The 27,551-nt window shown below is 35.1% G+C and overlaps 1 protein-coding gene across 3 annotated transcripts; it reads left to right on the top strand.

The window, feature by feature from the left end:
- The first annotated feature begins 32 nt into the window (after positions 1 to 32).
- On the top strand, positions 33 to 27,551 carry SCRN3 (secernin 3). Of its 3 annotated transcripts, none has more exons than XM_046019661.1 (8): positions 33 to 89; positions 2,261 to 2,434; positions 3,909 to 4,090; positions 5,138 to 5,337; positions 8,390 to 8,602; positions 20,762 to 20,924; positions 21,896 to 22,076; positions 26,311 to 27,551. In XM_046019661.1, the coding sequence occupies exons 2-8, from the start codon at positions 2,276 to 2,278 to the stop codon at positions 26,479 to 26,481; spliced, it is 1,269 nt and encodes a 422-aa protein (XP_045875617.1). In that variant the 5' UTR covers positions 33 to 89; positions 2,261 to 2,275; the 3' UTR covers positions 26,482 to 27,551. The 3 variants fall into 3 exon arrangements, with proteins under 3 accessions (XP_045875617.1, XP_045875618.1, XP_045875616.1); XM_046019662.1 differs by lacking the exon at positions 33 to 89 and adding an exon at positions 128 to 143; XM_046019660.1 differs by lacking the exon at positions 33 to 89 and adding an exon at positions 358 to 1,199.

Below are 27,551 nucleotides of genomic sequence, written 5' to 3' on the forward strand. Positions count from 1 at the left end.
GCAGCGGGAACTTCCGCGGTCAAAGGTGACAGCTTCCGGCGACTAGCGCCTCCGCCTACCGCAGCACGCCCTTCCCCCTTTCATTGAGGGTAGGTCCTAGGCCGGGGGAGGGGCATGAGTGGGGAGGTGCTTGCGTAGCGGAGGTGGGAAGTGGGAACCGCTAGGGGCTGCGTGGGCGGGACTGGGGGGCTGCGTGGGCGGGACTGGGGGGCTGCGTGGGCGGGACTGGGGGCTGCGTGGGCGGGACTGGGGGCTGCGCGGGCGGACTGTGGGGCTGCGGGAGGGGCCCGGGGTCTGAGGTGAGCGGGCTGCGGGCCGCGGGCCGAGCGCCCGCAGCTGGTGTGTGGAGTGCATGCTGGGTGGGAAGGGTGTTTGAAGTTCGAGCCCTTTATTCTGTGGTCTCTGACTCTAGTTACATGAAGTTTTCCGTACCGACTTACTCTGAAAACAGTATTTCTTGCCCAAACTGTAGTACGTTCGTAGGGATCAAACGATGTGATGTTTCGGAAAACGGTTGGTGAACTAAAGCATATAAAATAGAATGCCAGCTCCACAAGAGCGAGAATTATATTTTGTCACCAGCTGTACGGTGTCTGGCGCAGAAAGATGTTCGTGAACATTTGCTGAATGATGAACGCGTACTTGGAGTTCGTAAGGGCTCTCAAACCTTGCCCTTCTAAATGGGCTAGGTGGTGGCGTGCTTCCTTAGCCTCTCGTCTGAACCCAGTTAGCACCGATCATCTAGTGCAGCTTGACAGCCCTTGAAGCCCCAGGGTTTTTAGTGGACGTGGCTACTATGGCTCTAGGGGATCCACCAACCCAGTCCTCAGGGAGGCAGTGGGTGTGATAGCAAGAATAAACCTTTTGTGAGAAATTTACTCTTCTGTCCAGTAATAACTAACAACTTTCTTTTGCGTGTCTGATATGTTTCAGGCACTACGCAAAAGAAGTTTTACACACTGTCTTATTACATTCTAGTAACAGCCTCCTGAGATACATACTGGTGAAGCAGAGGGCTTCGATAGAGAGTAAATAGCCCGCCGAGGTTATACAGTGGTAGAAATAGCTTTGGAACACAAAGAGAAGGCGATCCAGGATATAAAGGCTGAAATTCACACAGAAAACAGCAGCTAGCCTATAACTGAGGAACCATCTATAACGGAGGAAAAGAGAAAAATCCTAGGAGTTTCAGGCTAAAGGTGTTTCTTACTTGACTCATTTTGTTTTTTGAATGAAACATTTGTTAGATTTACATTTTGTTTTTAAATTGCAAGCATCTGTTTGTGTAAAGCCATTTTAAAGTTTGGGCATTATAAAATAAAGGAAAGCAGGAAACTCTAAATCTATCCATTCTGGAAACAAATACATTCTACGAAAATTGAAGATTTAAGATTTTCCAAATTAAAAATGAAGACAATCTTTTTTTTTAAAAAAGATTTTATTTATTTGACAGACAGAGATCACAAGTTGGCAGAGAGGCAGGCAGAGAGAGAGGGAAGCAGGCTCCCTGCTGAGCAAAGAGCCCCATACAGGGCTGGGTCCCAGGACCCTGAGACCATGACCTGAGCCAAAAGCAGAGGCTTTAATGAGCCACCCAGGCACTCCTGAAGACACAATCTTGATACTAAATTCTACAATTAGGATTTACAGAGTTATGTATATGAACTTCTTCCTGGAAATATCAACAATTTGGAATTTTATTGACATGTTTTTGTATTTGTTTCAGAGACTATTTTAAAATTCTAGTCTTCTCAGTGTTATAATCTGTGTATTCTTCTTGTCTGAGGAAATACTGGGTCTTTTCATAAGTTCAGGTGATGAGAATACAAAGATTAATAAAACATATTCCTAGCCCTCAAGGATCTTACTGTCCAAAAGGAGACACATATGTGCACAAATATGGAAACTTGTATGTGTACATAGATATGGTCTTCAGTAGAGTTAAGTTCAGGGGTTCTCAAATATGGAAATAGTGAAAGATCCCCTCTCCTGAAGGAAGATCTTAGAGGATAAATTTGATCTAGAGACTAGAAGAAAGTACTGGTGATTGCTATTTTCTTACTGATTCTTGTAGTACAAGATTCATTCTCATGTCGTTTTCTTACTGATTTTTGTAGTTCAGTATTAAGTTTAAAACTTTAATGAACATCCTGTATTAGGTATGGCAGTAACATCCCTTGGTTATCAAGTTAAATTCTTTGCTTTTTATATACTAAAAATGTTTTTCTCCTTTTATTTTGAATCTTCTATTTTTTTTTAGTTTTTTTAAAAAAAGATGGAACCTTGTTCCTGTGATACTTTTGTGGCATTACCTCCAGCAACTGTTGGTAACAGGATTATTTTTGGAAAAAATTCAGATAGATTGTGCGATGAAGTACAGGAGGTGGTTTATTTTCCTGCTGCAGTTCATGATAACCTGAGAGAACATCTTCAGGTAGGTGAAGTACATGTTTTTTTGACAATTGTTTTCTTTAAAAATATCATAACCAGCTTAAAAAAATCATTAGCTAGGTATTTGGCAGGGACTATGGAAGTTAAAAATGTAAGGATTTAAATTTGAAAAATAATTTCAGTCAGAACTAGATTTCTGGTCTTTTATTTCAATGATTTGGAGGAAGCTTAAATAACAATAAAAATAGTTGTTAATTCTTTGATCAAACATTTGAATGTGTATCATACTCAAGCTTGTCAAATAGAGCAGGGATTTAAAGCCTTCTGTCAAAACTAGTTCTGTCTTCCAGGAGCTTAGAGTCTAGTAGAGGAATGGGATGTATATATAACTAACCCCATTATAAGGTAGGGTGATTTAAATACTAATGTAAGTAAGAGCAACAAGTTGTGACAACAGTGGAGAAGGAGCAGTTCATTCAGACTAGAGATCAAGGATCTCTATCCTTGATAGAGATCAGATCATCAGGTGCTGGGGTTTCAGCTGGAGCTTGATGGACAGAAGGTATTCTGATTGGTGTAGAATAGGGAAAGTCATTCCAGTCTTATGGGCCCTGCAATAACATTACTAACATGCATTTTATGCAGTCATTTGGTAGTATACACATTAATTAAAGGATCCTTTGAAAATTTTTATTAAAAATCCATTCAACAAGGAACTTAAAAGTTTCTCATTATGCTTTTATTGCTAAGTTATGCATTTTTTAGATTTCATTTTATTGATACTTTGAATACTAAAATATATTAAATATTAGATGTTTTCTGTATACAGACCTTTTTTTTCTTTTGCTGAAACTATTTATTATCTTGGATCCATTTCTACTTTCTCTCTTTATGTTTAAATTTCTCATATTCTGTAAACCAGTGGTTCTTATTCTTTTCACCATGGTGGACACACCAGATGGGTGACTTCTACATATTACATAGGCTTCTATAGGAATTCTTTCATATATAAGGGCTACCATATGGGACCTATGTCACTAATTAAGAAATACTGGACGTTGAGATTGAGATCCAATCCCTTTAAGCTTCAACTGAATATATCTTCCTCTACAAAATGTTTCAAGATTTATACCTAGAAACCATCTCTCTTCTGAGCTTACATTAATGTGTCATTTTTACTTTTCTTAACAGCCCTTATACTTTACATTTTGTTGTATTTTAGTTAGTGTACAAGTCTTAGTTTCTCGAAAGCAAGATCTATACCTGATTCATCTTTATAACTGATATATCTCTTAGCAGATTACTTTGTAGTAGATGCTTAATAAATATTTGAATGAATAAAAGCTTTAGGGTCAATTCTGAATATATTTTAAGGGTAGTAACTTTATTATTGAAAATTTTAAGTTAGTTATACTTTATTTCATAGTGGGCATATCTTCTGATTTATTTTTAAGATTCTGAACTTGATAACTTTTTCTTTTTTGGTTTTATGCTTGTTGCTATGACTTTCTTTACAGTGTACTTACATAGAAATTGATCAAGTTCCTGAAACATATGCTGTTGTCCTTAGTCGCCCATCTTGGTTATGGGGGGCAGAAATGGGAGCCAATGAGCATGGAGTTTGCATTGGAAATGAAGCTGTATGGGGAAGAGAAGAAGTTTGTGATGAAGAGGCGCTACTGGGCATGGACCTTGTCAGGTTATTTTTTAATTACACTTTTTCAGTACGGAACTTGTCTAAAACTCTTACAAATTTTAGTTTCCTCTTTTTCCCATATTTTGGACATTGATACTTTATAGTTTGTGTTAAAATTCTTCAGAGTACAGACTTACCTCATCTTGTTATGCTTTGCGTTATTACACTTCACAGATACTGCAGTGTTTACAAATTGAAGGTTTGTGGCAATGTTATGTTAGGCAAGTCTATTGGCACCATTTTTCTAACAGCACTTGCTCATTTTGCGTCTCTGTCACATTTTGGTAATTCTCACAATATTTCAAAGCTTTTATTATTATTTTATTTGTTATAGTGATCTGTGATTAGTGATTATAACTTGTTGAAAGCTCAGGTGACGGTTGGCATTTTTTAGCAATGAAGTCTTTTTCAATTTATTTTTGAATTAAGGTATGTAATTGCCTTTTGGACATAATGCTGTTACACACTTAATAGACTATAGTATAGTGTAAACATAACTTTTATATGCACTGGAGCATCAAAAAATTCATTCGACTCACTTTTTGCAATACTCATTTAATTCCAGTGGTCTGAAACTGAACCTGCAATATCTCCAAAGTATGTTTATATAGGCATGTAATTTGTAGATTCAAAGATCATTAATTGGGAGAAGGGAAGGACTTGAAAATTATGATTCTTTTATGTGAATTATGTAAAATAGTACCTAACATTTTATCAGACCTTAATTAATTCTCACAGTAACCTCATGGGCTAAATATTATCCTCATTTTATAGATGAGATACTGAGATACAGCAACTTGCCAATAAATTACCAAGTTGGAATTTGAACATTGATCTGATTCCAAAGACTGTTTTCATGATTCCAAACACTGTTTTCATGATTCCAAACTGACTTTAGAAGGATGGCTTAGAAGTTGGGTTTCAGTTTATCCATTAACTTGAAAGAACTTTTGCTTTGAATATAAACAAAAACTCTCATGTGCATGAAATTATTTAAGGGAAATGATGGAAATTTCTTTTAATCTGAAAACTTTTATATTTTTACTTTAGACTTGGCCTTGAAAGAGCTGATACAGCTGAAAAAGCCCTCAATGTCATTGTTGATCTATTAGAAAAATACGGCCAGGGTGGAAATTGTTCAGAGGGTAGGATGGTATTTAGCTATCACAATAGTTTCCTGATAGCTGATAGGAAGGAAGCCTGGATTCTGGAGACTGCAGGAAAGTACTGGGCTGCAGAAAAAGTACAAGGTATGGACAACTTTTCATGATTTAAAAAAAAAAATCTTATAATTAATAAAATAACCCCCTTAACTACAGACATTGTATTTAATTGTTTCTCAAGATTTATAATCCAGTGCAATGAAGGGTGGATCTGCAGGGGAAATGAAAAAATTTGAAAGAATGTTAACAGTGAAAGCGCTACAAAGAGCTTTTCTGAAAAAGAGAAAAAGGTGGTGTTCTCTATTTTTCATATTATGATAATAATTTTATGTAACCTGTATATATTTTCTGTGCTGCCTCTCTTGACTGTTATAGTACTTTCCCAGTTCTTGATAACCCCTTGCCGTTTCTTCCTCTTTTAACTTTGGCCTGAACTCAAAATTTTTATTGCATCTGGATATGGAGGTGAGGAAAGGGGAGTGCTTGTGGGGATTGGAGTTTGTCAGCTAGTGGCTGGAAAGAATATGTTGATACAATAGTAAAGTGTAAACATTGAGTGAAATAACACAATTTGATTGTTTTAGGATGCTTTGCATTTTTTTATGGTCTCTTTGTGACCATATATTCCTTTTATTTTTCAAGTAAGGAAATCTGGAGATGTGAAGTGCTTTACTTGAGGCAGCAATTGAAAGAATTTAAATCTTTAAATTTAAATTTAAATCATCCTGACTCTCAGTTCAATATTCTTTCATTAGAGTACAGCCTTATACTCAAGCATGATCATGTACTTTTATGGACTTGCCTCCTGGATCTCCTAGTTTTGCAGGGGAGATAATTTGCACATGTGAAATATTAAATGGTGTCTGAATGACTCAGGCACATAGATGCTGTGAACATTTAGAGAAAGGAAAAGTCACTGTGGGCTGGAGAAATTCAGAAAGTCTTCATGAAGTTAGCCTTGAGTTTTGGAGGATGTAGATGTTATTTTTCAAAATCAATCATTGCCAGTTCTTTTGATGACATTTTATTTTATATTGTGTGTGTTTTTATTTTGCTTAATACATAAAATTGAATTTAGACTATTTATTTTCTTATTTTCTAATTGGCCTGATTGTACCACTAGCACTCTTTATTTTATTAAGTGTGCTAAATGCAAGAGAGAAATGAATAATGTATTCTGTTGAGAAAGATAGCCCTACCTAGATATTCAAAATGAACACCCGCATTGAGTGTGATTATCCAGTTATAGATTAATTTTGCCAACTGGTTTCTCTTCCAATTACTATATGAGCCTAAGAACTACATTAAATTTTAGCAAATTATCTATAGATGGAAAACTCTTCTTCCGTGTCTGACTCTCTCATGACGTTATTCTGCTTTTTGTAGTGAGACTATCCCAAGTATGACTTTGTTAGAGTAATTTAATTGATTTCTACTTAGCAGACTTTATTCTAAACTGATTTTAAAACATTATCAATTTTCATTTTTCATGATCTATTTCATTCACTATGGTCTCTTTAGAACTAGTTTTTCATTCTCTCTTCTGCTTTGTATTTTAGTTGACAATTTTGTTATAACTTACTGCCATGATATTTTGGGGAGTCTTATATTTCTGTTCTAAACTTATATATGACTAATTTTTGAAAAGTAATTTCTACAAAAGACTAATATCTAAAATATATTTAAAAATCTCAAATCTCAATGGTAAAAAGACAATCCAACTAGCAAAATGGACAAAAGACAAGAAGAGACATTTCACCTAAGAGAATATAGAGATGTCAAAAAAGCATATGAAATGTTCAATATCATTAACTATTAGGGAAATGCAAACTAAAGCCACAATGAGGTGTCTCTGTACTTATACCAGAAGAGTTGAAATTTTTAGATGAACTACTCAACACTGGTGAGAAGGTGGAGAAGGATCATTTAATCATTGCTGGTAAGAATGTATATCTACTCTGGAAAATAGTTTGGCAGCTTTTTTAAAAAACGAAATACAAAACTACCGTGTCCCCCAGCAATTGCAATCTTGTGCATTTATCCCAGGAACTTACATGCACACAAAAACCTGTACCCAAATATTTTTTTTTAAAAGATTTTATTTATTTATTTGACAGAGAGAGAGAGATCACAAGTAGGCAGAGAGGCAGGCAGAGAGAGAGGAGGAAGCAGGCTCCCTGCGGAGCAGAGAGCCCGATGCGGGGCTCGATCCCAGGACCCTGAGATCACGACCTGAGCCGAAGGCAGCGGCTTAATCCACTGAGCCACCCAGGCGCCCCTGTACCCAAATATTTATAGCAGCTTTCTCCATGACAGCCAAAAGCTAGAAACAACTCAAATGTCCTTTAACTTGTGAATGGTTAAACAATCCGGTACATACCATGGAATAATCTCAGCAATAAAAAGGAATGAACTATTAATATATGTAATAACCTGGGTGAATCTTTAGAGAATGATATCAAGTGAAAAAAGAGAAAAGGTTATATGCTATATGATTTCATTTGTATAATATTCTTGAAATGACAGTAATAGAAATGGATAGCGGGCTAGTGGTTGCATGGGGTTAATGAGGGTTTAGTGGGGGCACATAAAGGGGGTGTGGTCATAGGAGGGCAACATGGGTGATCTTTGTGGAGCGGGAAATGTTCTGATCTTGACATGTTGATACCAGTAGTTTAGCTGTGCTATTATACAAGATGTTACCATTGGGGGAAACTGTGTAATGGGTACACCGGAGCTCTGTATTACTTCTTACAAAAAAAGAATCCATTTATCTTTTCTTGGGGGGTGGAGAGAGAGAGAAAGAGTGCAAGTTGGGCAGAGGTGGGTGGAAGGAACAGAGGGAGAGAGAAAATTTTAAGTAGGTTCCACACCCAGTGCAAAGCCTGATGCAGGTCTCAGTCTCATGATTCTGATATCATGACCTGAGTTGAAGTCAAAAGTCAGACACTTACCTGACAAGCCACCCAAACACCCCTATTTATCTTTTTGAGTATGTAATAGATGAGATGCACATGATACAAAATTTAGAAGTCTATATTCACATTTAAATAGTGATTAAGAATCATAATGTACAGATAAATACAACATGTTAAACGTGATTTTTCTTTTCCCTTCTTCTCTTTTTCTTTGAAAATAGAGGGCATTCGTAATATTTCTAATCAGCTTTCTGTAACAACCAAAATTGATCGGGAGCATCCAGACATGAGAAACTATGCTAAGCGGAAAGGTTGGTGGGATGGTAAAAAGGAGTTTGATTTTGCTGCAGCATACTCGTATCTTGACACAGCCAAGATGATGATTTCACCAGGCAGATACTGTGAAGGCTACAAGCTTCTGAATAAACACAAAGGTAATTTTATCATTGAAATAATATCAGAATGAAAAATTGTATTTTGGGGCACCTGGGTGGCTCAGTGGATTAAGCCGCTGCCTTCGGCTCGGGTCATGATCTCAGGGTTCTGGGATCGAGCCCCACATTGGGCTCTCTGCTCCGCAGGGAGCCTGCTTCCTCCTCTCTCTCTGCCTGCCTCTCTGCCTACTTGTGCTCTCTCTCTGTGTCAAATAAATAAATAAAATCTTTAAAAAAAAAAAAAAAAGAAAAATTGTATTTTGCCTGGGTATAATGTGGGGATGATAAAATCTGGTTTTGAAGGAATTATTCTTAGTGAAGATATTTTTATTAAACTGAAATTTTGTAAACTAATACAAGCTTTTTTTCTTGAGATGAGTGAAGTGCTATATAATTCTGAGAGGGTAATAATTCTTTTTGAAGGATAAGTTTAGATTCACATCCTCAGACCCATTTTTTCAGTTTTTACTAATATGCTTAAATAAAATTGGGATTGTTTTTCTTCTCAGAAATTATTGGAACATGGAGACAGGTTTCTTTAATTTGTCTTTTGATAATACTCTTATTGGTTATTTTCTTACTAAAAAAGTTATATCTAGAACTAGTTGAGAAGACAACATGAGCAGATGTAAGAATTACCTCTTCTCCTCAATTTTAGAGATATTGAATAAAATACTTAAACATTAAGGATATATATAGTTAGGTTTGAACATAAGAAAAGGAAATTACAAACTACCCAAAATGAAGAGAGAACCCATAGTATTAGCAAGATTTGAGGTGTCTCTTTCTCACACAGTCCTTCCATCTGTATCAAAGAAAGGGTTCTGGACCAAATATAAGTGTCAAAGGATAGTTCTAACATCCATGAGAATATAGGTGTCTAGGTGGAGACCTGTTTGGGGAGCAGGAACTGGACTACTTACCAAGATTATGAATCTGAAAAATGCCATTCTGCTCCATTCCAAGAATCCCAGCCTGAAATTGAGCTGTCTGTTGTCTCAGGCTATGGGTCAGCACAGTCTCTGGTGAGAGATTGAACTCAGAGTTAAATGTATTTGGTATGCTCAGCTGGGGCTACCTGTGCTGTGCTGAGAAACAAACCTGGTTGAACCAGTAAATCACATAGGATCTCAGCATACCTGTGTCTCTATAGTCACTGTGTGAATATTTGATATGACAGATACTCAGATTTTACTCAAATTTCCTATCCAAATGAGAAATCTGCTATAATGAATCTGCATGTAATTGCCATTGAAAACATTTAAGTTATGTGGACATTGAGATAAAAGGATGTAGTTTCTACATTTACTATGGATAGTTTCTATTGTTATGTCCTCAAGTTCACTGATCTTTTCTTCTACATTATCTAATCTGTTAATCTCATCTAGTGATACTATCATTTTCAGATATTATGTTTTTTATCTCTATATGTTCCATTTGGTACCTTTTGTGTATATTTCCCACTTCTGTATTCATTAACTTTCATGTTTTTCTTCAGTGAACATATTCAGCACATACCTGTTTTATAATAACTGTTTTAGCCTCATTGTCTGCTAACTCCATTATCTCTGCAATTTCTGGATCTGTTTCTGTTATTCTGATTTTCTTCTGGTTTGGGGCTCAAATTTTCCTGATTGTTTGTGTGTCTGGTATTTTTGATTGGATAGTAGACATTGTAGATTTTATTTGTAGCATGCTGGATTTTGTTTTATTCCTTTAAAGAGTGTTGGACTTACATTAGTTAGGTAACCTGCAGAACAGTGTCATCTCTCTTAGGCCTGCCAGGATAGCTCTAGAGTAGCTTTTACTCTAGGGCTAGCTTGGTACCATTTGTAAGGGAAGTGATCCTTCTGGATATTGTGATCATTCTGCCTTTACTGATTTTTTTAAATTGTTGTATATATGAATGAGAGAGGAGTGTGAAAATCTCCAATTATGTTTATGGAAGTGTGTGTTTTTGCTTTGTATTTTGAAGCTCTATTGTTAAGTACATACACATTTATAATTGTTATGTCTTCCTGGTAAATTGGTCCTTTTACTTTTATGAAACATTATTTCTCATGGTAATGATCATTTTCTTGAAGTCAATTTTAGCCCAGTCTTCTGCTTACTATTTACATGACATATACTTACTTATCATTTGCTTTCAAGCTATCAGTATTCAGACTATCAGTGCATTTCTTACAAAAACCATATAGTTTGGTCTAAAACATTCTAATAAGTTCTGCCTTTTAATTAGAATCTATAGTTCAATGGAAATTTTATCATTGGAAAACACAATACCAAAGTAAAAAATTAACTCAGTAGGCTCAATAGCAGAATGGAGATGACAGAAGAAAGAGTGGACATGAAGATAGATCAGTAGAAATGATCTAATCTGGGACACCTGGGTGGCTCAGTTGGTTAAGCAGCTGCCTTCGGCTCAGGTCATGATCCCAGCATCCTGGGATCGAGTCCCACATCGGGCTCCTTACTCGGCAGGGAGCCTGCTTCTCCCTCTGCCTCTGCCTGCCACTCTGTCTGTCTCTGCTCACTCTCTCTGACATAAATAAATAAAATCTTAAAAAAAAAAAAAAGAAATTATCTAATCTGAACAACAGAATTTGAAGCAAGCAAACAAAAAGAACAGGGTCTTAGGGACTGTGGAATAGTACCCAGATGTCTAAAATTCATGTCATTAGAGTCTCAGAAGGAGAGAATAGTATGATGCAGAAAAATTTTTGAATAATGACTGAAACCTTGTCAAAATGACAAAAGACTTAAAGATTCAGGAGAATTTGGGGCGCCTGGGTGGCTCAGTGGGTTAAAGCCTCTGCCTTCGGCTCAGGTCATGATCCCAGGGTCCTGGGATCGAGCCCCACATGGGCTCTGCTCAGCGAGGAGCCTGCTTCCCCCTCTTTCTCTCTTATACTTGCCTCTCTGCCTATATGATTTCTGTCTGTCAAATAAATAAAATCTTTAAAAAAAAAAAAGATTCAGGAGAATTTGAAAATCTCAAACAAGATAAACTCATCCATGTCTTAATGCACAAAGCACTAAAAACCAAAGACAAAAGAATCTGAAAGCAGCTAAAGGAAAACAAATTACATACAGGTAAAAAATGATTTCTGGGAGTTTATCATTATAAACCCTGGATGCCTAAAGGCAGTGAAACAACATTTTTTAAAATTCTAAAAGGAAAGTCAACCCAGAATTTTATATTCAGCCAAAATATTCTTCAGGAATGAAGGAGAAATAAAAATATCCTGATATATAGGAAAACTAAGAGACTTTGTTGCCAATAGCCTGCTCTAAAAGAAATTTTAAAGGAAGCTTTTCAGATATAAAGGAAATGATATCACAGTGAAACATGGAACTTTAAGAATGAAGAAAGACCTGCAGAAATGAGAAATATCTGGGTAAATATAATACTATGTTTCTCCTCTTAAGACTTTAAAAATATGTCTGACAGTTACAAGACAACAATATATTTCCTATAATACAAAGAATAGCCTCAGTATAAAGAGGGGAGTACATAGGGACCTATATGGTGGTAAGATTTCTACATCCTCCTTGAAGTTTTAAAATATTAATTCTAGTAATTGGAAAAGTTAAGTATGTATATTGTAATCCTAGGACAACTTTTTAAGAAGCCACATGATAAGATATAGAAAAAAGTTAACAGATAAAATAGAATACAAAGAAAATATTCAAAAATAAGGTGAGAAAGGGGAAATAGAGGAACAAAAAACCTGAAGGATAAACAAAAACAAATAATATAATAAAAATAAAACAAAACAAAACTAGACTCAGCTATTGCTATATATCAGTAACTAACTTGAAATGTAAAGTTAAAGGATGGGAGAAGATGTATCTTTTAAATACTCATTAAAAGACAGCTGGATTGGCTATATAAATATTGGATGAACTAGACTTGAGAGCAAGATAAATTACCAGGGAGAAAGAGGGATACTACATAATCAAAATAGATCATATTAATGGGATTATTATGTCTCCCTGTTAAATATATATGCATCTAACAACAAAGCTTCCAAATATATGAAGCCAGAACTGATAGAACTGAAAAGAGAAATAGACAATTTCACAATTATAACTGGAGACTTCAATACTTCTCTTTCAGTTATCAGAACTACTGGACAGGAAATCTGCAAGGATATAAAAAAACTAAACAGTACCATCAACCACTGGATCTAATGCATTATTTATAGGATATTCCACCCAACAACAGTGTAATATACATTCTTTTCAAGTGCACATCAAATATATACCAAGGTTGTCCATATCCTGGGTCATAAATCTTACCCAATTTAAAAGAAATATAACAAAGTGTGGCCTCTCTGGTGATAATGAAATTAAATTTGAAATCAATTATAGAAGGATATCTGGAAAGTCCCCAAATACTTGGAAATTACATAACACGTTTTTGTTTTGTTTTGTTTTTACTTATTTATTTGACTACATAACACGTTTTAAATTCACGGGTCAAAAAAGTCTTGAGGGAAATTAGAAAAGATATAGAGGGGGAAAATAAAAATATTTTGAGGGGAATGAAGTGAAAATGAATATACCAAAATTTGTGGGATGAAGCAAATGTAGTGCTTATAGGGAAATTTATAGCACTTAATGATTATAGTTGATAATAAGAAAGGTCTCAACACTATAAACCTAAACTTTCACCTCCAGAAACGAAACAAAACAAAACAAGCCATCCAAAAACAAACAAAAATCCCAATCAAGGAAAAGGATGGAAATAATGAAGATAAAAGCAGAAATCAATAACATTGAAAATAAAACAATGGAGAAAATTGATCAAACTAAAACCTGGTTCTTCGAAAAGATCAATAAAATTGATACACCCTAGACAGTTTGACAAAGAAAAAGAGGAAGACAACACAAGTTATATGTCAGGTAAAGAAATATCATTATCTACCCCACCAGCATTAGGAGGATAATCCCACAAACTTTGAGGAAATGAACTAGTTCCTTGAAAGCCACAAGCCACCACAACTCACTTAAAAAGGAATAACTCTTGATAGCTGTCTGCTTAGACAATTTCACTGTTTGTACTCAACCTGCAAACTCTTCTGGTGGGCAGCTCAAATTTCAGCTCAGTTCTTTTATCTTTCCCTGTGCTGCTTGCAGTCGGCCACACATGCTGATTCACAAAACAGATGGAAATTTGGTCAGGGTTTTGTTTTGTTTTGTTTTGTTTTTGCACAGAATTTGGGGGGTTTTCTCTCTAACTCTGTCTTTTATGAGAGTCCTCCTTCACTTTCTAGTAGAGGTGGTTGACTTCTACTAGTTCTTCAGGCCAGAAAGCCCAAGTTTTCTGTAAAAACTTGCACAATATTGCACAGCATTGACTGAGGCCTTCCCTTGGGCTAAAGCCAAAACAAAAACAGTGAATTTATCCTGCGCTTCATCCCATCTTCCAAATGTCTTCTTCCAGAATTTTCCTGCTTTTTTTCACTGCTTCAGGTAGTCTGTATTTTGTCCCAAGTTTATAGTTATTTAAGGGAGGGTTGGTCTGATAGGAGCTTATTTGGCTTAATTAGAAAGCAGAGCTCCTTCCTATGTCCCTTAATATTCTTTGACATTATTGTATTTATAGAAATATATTCACATGATTCAGAGTCCACAGGTACACAGGGTGTATGCATATCTTATTCTTAGATAGGATCCTCTCCCTAATTTCTTTTTTCCATAGGCAATCCCTTATATATTCTTCTAGACATAATATATGCTTAATGAAACAAATATGCATATGTAATTTTTTCTTTTTTTTACAGAAATGGTAGTATGCCATACACATTGTTCTGCATATAACTTTTTTTTTTAAAGATTTTATTTATTTATTCGACAGAGAGAGATCACAGTAGGCAGAGAGAAAGCGGGGAAGCAGGCTCCCTGCTGAGCAGAGAGCCCGATGTGGGGCTCGATCCCAGGTCCCTGAGATCATGACCTGAGCTGAAGGCAGAGGCTTAACCCCTGAGCCACCCAGGCACCCCAACTTTTCTTTAGTTAGCAATACACAATGTAGATAATTCTATTTTGATATATTCCCAATTTTGTCATTTTTTAAAAAAAGATTTTATTTATTTATTTGACAGAGAGAAAGAGATCACAAGTAGGCAGAGAGGCAGGCAGAGAGAGGGGAGAAGCAGGCTCCCTGCTGAGCAGAGAGCCCGTATGGGGCTGGATCTCAGGATCCTGAGATCATGACCTGAGCCAAAGGCAGAAGCTTAACCCACTGAGCCACCCAGGTGCCCCAGTTTTGTCATATTTTTAACAGTTGCACAGTTTTCTATTATTTTGATATCTTATTTCCATGTGGTTATATTTTAATCATCATATAGTAAGGATTAATTAATTTAGTTAACAAATTTCTCATTATTTAGGTTTTTAGTTTTTCATTATTGAAAATTATATGCTTATAGCTTATTTATGTTCCCATCCTTGACTATTTTCTTAGAATATGTTTCTAGAAGTAGGATGTAGGTTCAAAGCATATACGTGTGTTTTAAGGCTTTTGAAACACACTGCCAAAATGACCACCAGAAAAGTTGCATCAATTTAAATTGCCATCAGCAATATTTGAGTGCCATTTTAATATATTTATCAATATAGGGTATTGTTTTTGTTCAACCTTGATAAAATTTTGTAGCAGAGGGGCGCCTGGGTGGCTCATTGGGTTAAAGCCTCTGCCTTTGGCTCAGGTCATGGTCTCAGGGTCCTGGGATCGAGCCCTGCATCTGGCTCTCTGCTCAGCGGTGAGCCTGCTCCCCCCCACCCCCCCACCGCCTGCCTCTCTCCCTACTTGTGATCTCTGTCAAATAAATAAATAAAATCTAAAAAAAAAAAAGAAGAATTTTGTAGCAGAAATGGCATGTTATTTTAAAATAGAATCTCTTATTAGTGAGATTAGACATATTCTTATGTACCCTTATATTCTTATGTTTGTTGAAAAATTGTAATTTTTGTTTTTTAAAATTTTATTTATTTATTTACTTACTTACTTATTTATTAGAGAGAGTGAGCATGCAAGCAGAGGGAGCCCAGGCAGAGGGAGAAGCAGGCTCCCCACTGAGCAGGGAGCCCCATGTGGGACTCCATCCCAGGACCCTGCGATCATGACCTAAGCCAAAGGCAGATGCTTAACTGAACCACCCAAGTGTCCCCAAAAGTTGTAATTTTTAAATTGCCCGTTTATTAATATATCTTTTCCCATTTTTATATTTGGTTACTACTAACTGTTAAAAAAACTTTTAGTGAATCTTTGTCCCTTTGCTTCCAGATAGCTCCAGAAAAGTACCTTCTATTTAGATTATTGGGTGGCAGTTAACTACTAAATGGGTCATTCCATTAATATTTCAAAATATGTGACTAAGCTCCTTCACCTGAGAGTTGTAATGGCTCTGTAAACCAATCAGAAAGAAACTATTGGAAGACAAAGCAATGATTGATATTTGCTTCTTAGGTATTCATTAAACACATTAGCAATCTGTTAGTTATTTGGTATGACAGAAAAAAGTTTGTGACAATGGTTTTAGAATGCCTTAATGTCATTGTTTTCTAAATATTTAGTATTTTATATTTTGCTTTCCAGAAGAATGTCTTATCATTTGAAAGGTTTTTTTTAAAATAAGATTTCTTAATGTTAGTCATTTTATAAATAGGTTATTTAAACTGCCTTTTTTTCCCCATGTGGGTGGATATGTAGAAAATGCTAAAATGTGTTATTCTAAGGAACTTTAGGCTTATTGTGAAAGTAGAGACTGTGTAGTAGTTGCACCAGTACCTATTCCCATTTATTAAAAGCTATCAGGGGCTGGACATTGTGCTAAGTGATTGCATTATCTTCTCTAAGAAACTATGTGAAGTAGGTATTATCTTCATTTCACAAACGAGGAAACTGTGCTCTTCATTTATCTCCTCTATGAAACTGAAAAAAAAGGACTCTCTTACTTGAGCTTATATTTCTCTCAGTACCTAGTTCAGTGTCTTGCATGTGTTTAATATGTATTTTTTAATTAACAAAGGATTGTTAGTTGAATTAAATTAAATTGTAACTTCCAGATAATTTAACAAAGATTGCTGTTGTGTTCTTTTTTCTGGCAATAAACTTAGAGGCTCAGGACATAAATTATGAAGTATTCCTTAAAAAATGAAGAATAACAACATGTAATTAAGGTCGAGAGGAAAATATCAAGAATCCTAGGGTTCAGGGTAATCGGACAAAAGAAAGAAAAAATAGAGGTAATTATAGATTAATTAGCCACTGCATCATTAAAATTAATTCTGTTATGTTTAACTACAAAATAGCAGGATTATATATAGATTTAAAATGCATACATGATTATAGCAAGAGTTGCATCTGACATGAAACTTCTTTTTCCTCCCCAAATATAAAGTACAGTTCATCCAGCTTTCTGTGCTTTGCCAAAAGAATAAATGTCTTTCCAATACTTTCATAGAAAATTGTCTAGTAGTACATTATAGTTAATTTTTCCTACGATTTTTCTAGATGGAAGAGCCTACCTTTTTCTCCTTCCCAGCTACCTGATAGCTATTAACTGTGCTGCATGTATATCCAAATTGTATCTATATTCACTCATGTATTTTAAATAACTAGTTTAAATTGCGGTGAAATTGCACCCTGTGTTTTGCATTCATTTTACTGAACCCTGCTACTGCAGTCTCAGTACTTATTCAATGCTTGCTAGTGGATTACTTACAGCTATCCTTCTCAAGTGATCATGTAAATCCTCCCTTCATTTTGAGAATTGTAGGTTTTGAATACAGAAAACATTTTCATAATACCTGTATTATTGCAGTGTTATGGTTCTGACACTGTTTTCATTAAAACTTGCCACTTACACGAATTTAGATTTGAATCATTTTAAAATCTCACTAGGTGCAGAAGCTATGTGTCTGATAGACAGGTGTGGATGGTAGGCTTTTGCTTTATTGTTTAGTTTTAATGTTAAGGGCTGTTTTCAGATATACTCTGTTTTTTTCTTCCTGCATTTTCTCAAAATGAAAGATTTGTTCTTATAATAAGTTATCTATAAATTATCTTTCTTGAATTTGAAGTCATAACTATCCTAAGGAGAAATGGAAAATTTGCTATTAACATGAAACACTTGGTAACATATATGATTGAGGGTGTAGCATTAGATTATTTTATAAGTTAATTTTATTTTAATTTGAAATGTCATAGCATCACATTTTGAGTACAAACTTGCTGTAAGCCTTTTTCTTTTCATTATTCCCATATATAATTATGGGGGGGAGGAAATTTTTGCTTTTTATGCTTTGTCTTTTTGAGTTATTTCATTTTCTTATTCCTTTACTTCATTGTAGTAGGGTATTCGGAGAGAGGAAACATACCTGTGGTCAACCAACTGTGTTAAATGAAAGTTGTTTCTTTAGAATTAATTTTAATGCAATAATCAAACATTGCCAATATAAAGTACCTGAAAATATCTGATGGCAGGAACTATATGTTTTATGTTTTTTTAAACTGTACATTTTACAGTATCTATCAACAGTCTATCATGTTCATTACTATTACTGAAAAACTGATACTGCTTGAGGGTAAAAAGGGACTGATGGGAGACTCAGTAGTGGAGTGGTTAAAAGCCACTGAGCTGGATTTCTTCTTCTGGTTATCAACTAACCTCCCCCCAAAAATAACTATAAAAGCCGGAGGAATAAAAGCCACCGTTTGAAGGTATAGGTGAGGACCCAAAACTGTTAAGACATGAGAGCCTAGATCCAAGAGATTGAGAAAAGATTAGCTACACTTTGAGAAGACCTTCTATGTCACAATTTCTCCTTAAAGCAATTTTTGACTTCTCAGCAGCACGGATGTAGGATGAGACATTGAGGAATCAAGACAGAAGTAGTTTCTAAGAGCCTAAAAAGCTAAGTAGAGATTTGGGAATCTCACACGGCCTTAGGGACAAAACTTAGATCTAACAGCCAAGCAGGAAGAGGCCTGGGGAACACCCCAGGCTTTCAGTCAAGACCCCAGAAAAGCTACAGTAGGGAATGGACCAGTCTCAACTGGATCAATAGAGAATCTACTTATATTCTATTTGCCAGAAGAAAATTAAATCCTCTGTTGAGGAAAACATCATGAATAGTTTCTACAAACTTTCATCGATGGTGTCCAACATTCAATAAAAAATTGTCAGACATGCCAAGGAATAAGACTAAGTGACTGAAAACAAAGAGAAAGCAGACAGTAGAAAGTGACCAACTGACATCCACAAACTAGCTTCATCAGACACCGTCTTAAATTAGTATGTTTTGGGCGGGCGGGAGGGGGGTGGTTCGTTCGGTTAACCATCTGCCTTTGTCTCAGTTCATGCTTTCAAGGTCCTGGGATCAAGTCCCGAGTCAGACTTCCTGCTCAGTGAGGAGTCTGCTTCTCCCTTTCCCACTGCCCCACCTCTCATGCTCTCACTTTCTCAAATAAGTAATTGTAAAAAATTATTTTTATGATCATGTTGCATTAAAGTTACATTCTCTTACCACTCTTGTTGGAAAAATTATATTGGATTTATTCATTGTTTTAAGAATTGGCATATCAAAATTCTAACCTAAATTTTGTTAACAATAAGCTTATGTAAATTTATTTTTGAAATATTATTTTCATTTTAAAGACCCAATCAGTCCTTTCCTCTACTATTTACCAAGAAATTTTGATTCTCATTTTAAATGTGCTGCTTTAAAAGGCTATTTTCTAGTGCCATTTTCTTTTGATAATGAAAATTTCTTGTATTTATCAGAGGAAGGCTTTTAAACCTATTCTGAAACTCTTCAGGAAAGATCCTTTTTTGAATTAACTGTGGTCACCCTAACTGAAATTGGACCAGGGGACTTTCACTACTTTACATTCATAGAGCTACATATCTATGCCAAAGTACGTAGGTATCTGCCTGTCTCTGTCTCTATTTCCTGGGACAGTGTGTGGCATTTAGTAGATGGTCAGTTAGTATGTGTTGAATGAATGAGAACTAAAGAGAAAATAATCCCTTCTTGTCTTTAGAGAATTTATAATCTAATGGCAGAGATAGGACCAAAATATACAAAAGATCAGGAATGCTTATAGGAAAGAAAAAGCTTATTTCAATTAAGCTTAATGGAAAGTTTTGATTTGAAGGAGTTTTAATTTGATTCATGAGGAATTGAGAGTCAAATTTTTGGGAAGAGAATTATGACATGTTAAAAGAAGGTATTTGGGCTACTTTTGGAGGACTCATTGTGTAGGGATAAGATTATTCATCTTGTCATGAGGTAGTTATATCCTGAGCCACATCTTTGACTACAGAAACGTACAGCAAGGAACAGAGCTGTCTGAAGGCATGATTTTTAAACTTTTTGGTGGAAATGCCTTGCAAATAAGGAATTCTGAGACTCTCTATAACAATGGTCATGTTGTGTTTGCTGAAGAGATAAAATAGATATCTTTCTATTTTTCTAAAATAAACTTAAAATATCAAACTTCACATATGAAAACAGAAAACAAAATATAATACCATCTATTTTCATTACACACAATGGCCTTTAAGTTTTTTAAGTAGCCCAGCAGAATTATGTTCATAAAGATTCCATTAACCAATAATATGTTTTGTCTCCTTCATTCCCACTCTGGTTACAATTCACGTGTTATTAATGTCAGGTACAGAAATTATTAAAGGAAAAGTAGTAGGTTATTTTATAAAGAACATCTTGTATAATTTTGGAAACCAAGCACAATATTCTCTTAATATTTGGTTCACAGAATGGATAGGCTCAGATAGTAGTTACTGATACTGCATTGCTAACTAAATACACCTTAAAAATTTTTTATCAAGGACAAGACTGAGCGTATTTTGCATTTTTTATTCCTCCTTAGGAAGTTACGATTTTACCTGATAAGTGGTTTTGAGACTTTGTATTTTATATTTTTCTGAAAAATCTTCCTTACAACAGCAGAATAAGACTAATCTAATAGTTATGATACAAGGTTTGTTTGTAGTCAATATCTAATTTATACCTAGATCATTATCTCATGTTATATACTATCAATAGAGAAAGCAGTTCATATTTATAGTATATCAGTCTACAAATTCATTTGTATTTGATGATTTTTATAAATGATTTCCCTAGGAAATATAACTTTTGAAACAATGATGGACATTCTCCGAGATAAACCAAGTGGCATTAATATGGAGGGAGAATTCCTGACCACTGCAAGCATGGTTTCTATTTTACCTCAAGACTCCAGCCTTCCTTGCATTCACTTCTTTACAGGGACTCCTGATCCTGAGAGGTAAAGTCATAAAATATTATAAACCAGCAAGGGGTCAGGGAGTAGGGTAGTCACTAGTCTTTGGTGATTTTGCCAGGCTAAATTTTTCTTACACAAATATGACAATAATTTTTGTATGCATTTTCTGTTCAGGATGTAGTCTTCCATTTCCACATGTACATAACTGCCATAGCTATTTTCATTTTTATAGTACAATATTATAATATGTTAACGGATTCTTGTATGCAGTTATCCCTACTCTCTTCCCCCACATATATTTAAAATTGTCAAGAAAAGTAAAGTAGATGGTTTTCTTTTGCAGATTCAATATTACAATATTAGATGATTAATAACAGTAAAAAGATTAAATGATGTAGTTGTGCCAGAGTTAGGTGGTTACTTATCTACTCATATCTAGAAAATACATGCATATAAAATTTAAACCATCAGTAGTTGAAGTTATATCTCAAATAGGATTTGTACAGACTATCTTTAGTCATTAGTGTCTCTCATAGAACTTAATGTGCACTACATTTAGAAATGATCTTATAGTCACTATCTCATGGTATTATGGTCTTTTGTGTTAGTAAAGACATTTTCAAGATCGATGAGACTCATGAATATCTTATTAATACTGCTGCTCTTTTTCTTTCCAAATCCTAATCCTCAGTCTGTAACACTGAGGATTGTTCTTACCCTTCAGCTGTGGAGTTTGCAGTAGAAAATGATGAACTATAATTTCACTTGGGACTGTTTCTGTGCCAGCCCCTTTGTTAGGTTCGTGGGAATACAGGGCTAAAAAAAGTGTGCTCCCCACCCCCAAAGAAGAGCCCAGTGTACCAAGACAGACAGACATGGGTATAACTAGTATGACAGGAACAACTAATATGTAAGAAATTAATAGAAACTAGAGGGAATCTTAAAAGATTTAGAATGATGCTAAATATTTTTATATCCCCACAAGCCAATTTAATGAAGACTTTTTCTTCTAGATCCATTTTTAAGCCTTTCATATTTGTACCAAATATTCCACAACTCTTGGATACGAGTTCACCAACATTTGGACATGAAGATCCAGTTAAAAAGAAGCCACGTTTTCAGTTTAAGCCTGACAGAAGACACCCACTCTACCAAAAACATCAACAGGCATTGGAAGTAATAGATAAAAAAGAGGTATGATTAAATTATATTCTGTTTTGTCATTAAGAATAGTTTCAAGTATGATTCAATCCACATTTTGAACTTTAGAATTTTGGCTTTCTTTCCTTCCTTCATCTAAAAATAGGTTTAAAAATCGTTTAGATGTTTAGATTATGGAGCTGTAACCGAAGTTTAAAAATAGTGGTTAAGAATGCACTGTGAGGGCACCTGGGTGGCTCAGTGGGTTAAGCCGCTGCCTTTGGCTCAGGTCATGATCTCAGGGTCCTGGGATCGAGTCCTGCATCGGGCTCTCTGCTTGGCAGGGAGCCTGCTTTCCCCTCTCTCTCTGCCTGCCTCTCTGTCTACTTGTGATCTCTCTCTGTCAAATAAATAAATAAAATCTTTAAAAAAAAAAAAAAAGAATGCACTGTGAATCTTTTAGGGAAAGTTAATGTATTAAATGTAGTAACAGTACCTCACATTTACTGAGCACTTACTATCCACCAGCATCATGGTACCATTATGCAGAATATTTTATTTAATCTTCACATTCTTTGTGAGTAGCTACTATTATTATATCCATTTTACTGATAAGGAATCTGAGACTTAGGTAGTTTAAGCAGCTTATTTCGTTTATATCTCACACCAAAATGACAAAGCTACTGGAGGGCAGTTAACACGGTCTCTTACATAATGTTCCTAATCATATAGAGCCTTAGATTAATTTTTTAAAAGATTTTATTGATTTATTTGAGAGAGAGAGAGAGCGAGCATGAGGGGGTGTCAGAGGGAGAAGCAGGCTCTGCCTGATGTGAGACTCGATCCTGGGACTCCAGGATTATGATCTGAGCCAAAGGCAGTCACTTAACCAACTGAGCCACCCAGGCACCCAGCCTTAGAGGGGTGGGTGCCTGGGTGGCTCAGTTGGTTAAGCGACTTCTATTAATTTTAATGGAAGGTGCTTAACACCTCTTAGACTTAAAATAATGAATTGGAGTTTTAAAAAAGTGATAAATGCTTGTGATTTTTAAATGTAAACGTTATAGAAGATTAACATATCCTCTAAAATCTCATCTCTAGAAATAAGCAGATATATTTTTGGGGGGACAGATAGATACACATATAGATTGACAATTTTATAATATCCATACTTCTTCAGCCCTCTTGCCCTCTTCCCTCTCTACCCCAGAGATTAAAAGATAGACTAGAAGGAAATAGAAGGGCTACCCAAAGTTTTGTTTTTTTTTTTACAGAACCATCAAGTCATTTCCTTCAGTGAAGGAAAAGATTGGCCATCTTCTATCTTTTCTTGCCTGTTTATACCAGCTCCTGATTTCTATCGCCTATAATTTCTTTTAATTCATCAAAGTATATACATATACTCTATATGTATATACAAAGTATATACATACACAATATATATACATATATATTATATATACATATATGTATATACATATACATTCTTTCTATGTAATATTAATTAAATTAATTGTCCTTCAGGTAATTATTTACTTACTTTTGTCTGTAGTTTGTTGGCACAGTTGCCATTCCCCCACCTGCTTTGCTTACACTTAAAAGCAAAGAGTTTTGTCCAGACCTGCTATTTGCTGTGAATTCTTGACACTATTCTTAATTTATTTTGGGCTACTTTGCTTTCACTTAAAACTTTGACTCTGGGGATGCCTGGGTGACACAGTCAGTTCAGCATCTGACTCTTGGTTTCAGCTCAGGTCGTGATCTCAGGGTCATTAGATTGAGCCCGACATGGAGCCCAGCATCGGCCATGTGTGGACCCCATGCTCAGCAAGGGGTCTGCTAAAGAGTCTTTCTTCTTCTTCCTCTGCCCCTCCCCTCCTTCAAATAAATCTTTAAATGAAAAACAAAAACTTAGAGCATAAACACTTTTTGTAGCCTGGTGGCATGGAGTGAGAGGCAAGCAGTTTGTCTTAGAAGCCCATCACATGTGCTGATGAGAGCACAGTCCACTGGCCATGGTGCCATACACTGTGTGGGCTTGGCTTACCCTCCAGACTCAGCACAGCCCTGTGAAGAATGATGAGCCCTTTGGCTCTTCTTGCTCAAGTTCTTCAGTGATGTGTTTCAAGACTGTCGGCTCTGGGGGGATTTTCCCTTGTACTTCCCTCAGCAGACTCCACACTGCACTAATTGCTTACTATAGTTCTCAAGAGTTGTCAGCTTCCTTTCCCCCTTAATACTGCGTCTGGAAGGCTGGTTTTGTAGACTTATTATTAAATTTTTATTTCATTAAATTGCTGATTGACAGTTTTCTGAGCAATACTGAAATTAAAATTTAAAACCTGTTGTTACTATTTTAGGCTTTAATAGGCATTAAATGTTAGATTGACAACAGAAAGCAGTGGAAAGAATAGAATTTAAGGGAAGAAGTGTCAAAGAGCTGGGTTCTAGTCTATTTTTTTTTAATTTAAGTATAGTTGACACACAATGTTAACATTAGTTTCAGGTGTACAGTATAGTGATTGGACAATTTTGTACATTATACTATGCTCACCCCAAGTGTAGCTGCCGTCTATCACCATATGTTATTACAATACCATTAACTATATTCCTTATGTGCCTTTTATGCATTATGACTTATTCATTCCATAACTGGACATCTGTATCTCCCTCTCCTCTTCACCCATTTTGCTCCCCCTCACTCCCCTCTCCTCTGGCAACCATCAATCTGTTTGCTCTGTATTTATGAGTCTATTTTTGCTTTTTGTTTGTTTATTCATTTGCTTTGGTTTTTAGATTCCACATCTAAGTGAAATCTTATGTTATTTGTCTTTCTCTGGCTCTAATCTACTTTTATGTCTTAGAGAGAGTTAATGCTACTGACTTTTAATTTACATTTTTTAAAAGATTTTGAGAGAGAGCGAGTGTGAGATCATGAGCATGAGTGGTGGGGAGGGATGAGGAAAGAGGGAGAAGCACCCTAAGTGAGATCTTGACCTGAGCTGAAGGCAGCCATATAACCAGCTGAGCTACCCAGGTGCCCCTTAATTTACATTTCTTGATTATTAATGAGGTTAGAAATCTTCTCATATGTTTATTGGCCATTAGTATTTCCTCTTAAATGACTTAAATGCTGCTTCTTTTCCTTAGCCTACTTTTCAATGGTTTCTTGGTTGTTTTTGTCTTTTGCCTCAAAGAGGCAAAAATATGTGAATTTTGAGTCTTTGTTATATTGCAAATTTTTCATCTCCGTTTATTGTTTTATGGTTAGTCAATTACATTTGTTAGTCTTTTCCTTTAAGGCATCTTGATTTTATGCTTGAAAAGGCCAGTCTCACTTCAAAATAAATATAACTTCTGTATTTTCTTCCAGTATATATATGTGTGTTTGAAAAAAAATATTTAGTTCTTTAATTTGGTGAAATTTATTTTTGTGTATATTATGAAGTAGGGATCCTAGTCTTTGTTTTCCAAGAGCTGACTAATAATTCCAATGCCATTTGTAGACAAAATACATTTTTCCCACTGTTATGTAATGTAGTGTTTCTTCAGAAAAAGTCAATACAATTTTATTTTAAAGTCCACATTAAGGTTAAGAATCTTTGTCTTGTGGAGTTCTGCCCCATAATTGTTCAGATTTTTAAAATTATCCTTATTTTCTAATAACTTTCTTCTTACATACTTTTCCTTTCAATACCTATTCTATAACTGGTTATGATAATTCATCAATAACTTAAAAATTGCTTTATTCTGTAAAAGTCATGACTGTTCCCCTACCCTCCTTCTTGAAACAGAGAAATCACAGGGAGGAATCATCAATAAAATGTCTTTTCTTTTAGTTGTTCTTTCCGTTGAATATTGCTGCTCTTTTTCCTTTGTTTAATCTGATAATATTGATTTTAAATATAGAAGCTCCAACTTCATAAAAATCTTAGCCTCAATTTTTAGCAACCTTCTCCATACACAATTTCATAATTTCAATTGTCCTATTATTTGTCTTTTAGGTTTCTTGCTTATAGACTAATCCTACACAACTATTCTTATCTTTTCTATCTATTTTCAATTTAAAATATCTAGTAAATTGGGGTTAATCCGTTAACTCAATCTAGAACAATGATTTTTCCCAAAGAATTTCATTCCTTCTATATCTGAAGAATAAGAGGAGGGGAACCAAACTAGAAGCAGAACACAGGATGAACAAATCTTGTCTGTAGAGGTGAGCTGGAATTTGGCTAGACTTGTACGTGTATGTGTATGTGTTTATTTATTTTTATTTTTAATTGTTCAGGAAAAAGCCAAAATCTTGTTGGACAACATGAAGAAACTGGAGAAAGACCTATTCAAAGAGATGGAATCAATTCTTCAAAACAAGCATCTTGATGTGGATAAAATTGTTAATCTCTTTCCTCAGTGTGCCAAAGATGAAATTAGAATTTATAAGTCAAACATTAGTCCTTAGTGGTCATATATGGTCAGCAACCTTTCTGAAGTCAGAACCTATCACCTTGGTAAATGATAACAACCTAATTTGAGCAGATCTGATTATTCTTTAATAGCATTTACATTAATGGCTTATGAGAACTACATATAGCCTTGCTGAAATATTGAGAATGAAAATAACATTGGAATTAGGCATGTATATCATGGGATAGCCAGGAGGTATTTCACATAGTTATTTGCCCATTTTTTTAGCCATAATACCTTTTAAAAAATTATAATAATTAAATATTTAATTCTTCATAAAACATAAAGTATTAAAATAATACATACATTTATGTTTATTATAGTTATGTTTGGCCTCAAATAATTTTCTCATTTACAGAAAGCAGATTTCTCTTTAGTAATGGAAAATATTGTTTCTCAAGTAATGAGTTTTTTCTCAGTAGGCACATACTAATCATCTGTAACAAAATATCCTAAATTTACACATTGTCTTATTATAGTGTATTAATTATGCAAATGTACTTTTATTAAATTCAAACATGCTTTTTGTCAAGGCTTGGCTGACCAGTGAGCTTTTAGCTCTAATTATCAAGCAGTTTTTCAGCCATGCATCTTTATAGGCTTTAATATTTTTAGAAGAGCTTGTCTGGGGATTAGGAAATGGGATAAGGGAACCAAGACCTTAGGAGACACTATTTCTGTGTTTCAAATCTTTCTCAAATTTTATTTCTGTTCACTCAGTTAAAAATAGCAACAGGAGTGAGATAGTGGCAATGAATAGGATTGTTAGTGTATTATGAACGTTAAGAGCATTATAGTGTATAGCATATTATGAACATTATAAATGAGTAATATCTACCCAAAGTTTATAAAACTTTGTCAAAGTTTATAACACTTTGTCAAAGTTACATAGAGATTACTAAATAAGACTCAAAATTGCAAATATAAACAAAAGAAAAATCCAACTCAAAATAACACTATTTATTGGTTTCTACAAATATCTGTTATTTACCAATAAATATGAAAATATTTACCAATGAATATTCACTGTAATTGGAATTATGACTAAAGTAGTGGATCACTGTA

Source organism: Meles meles, chromosome 9, assembly GCF_922984935.1.
Source record: "Meles meles chromosome 9, mMelMel3.1 paternal haplotype, whole genome shotgun sequence".
Taxonomy (NCBI): domain Eukaryota; kingdom Metazoa; phylum Chordata; class Mammalia; order Carnivora; family Mustelidae; genus Meles; species Meles meles.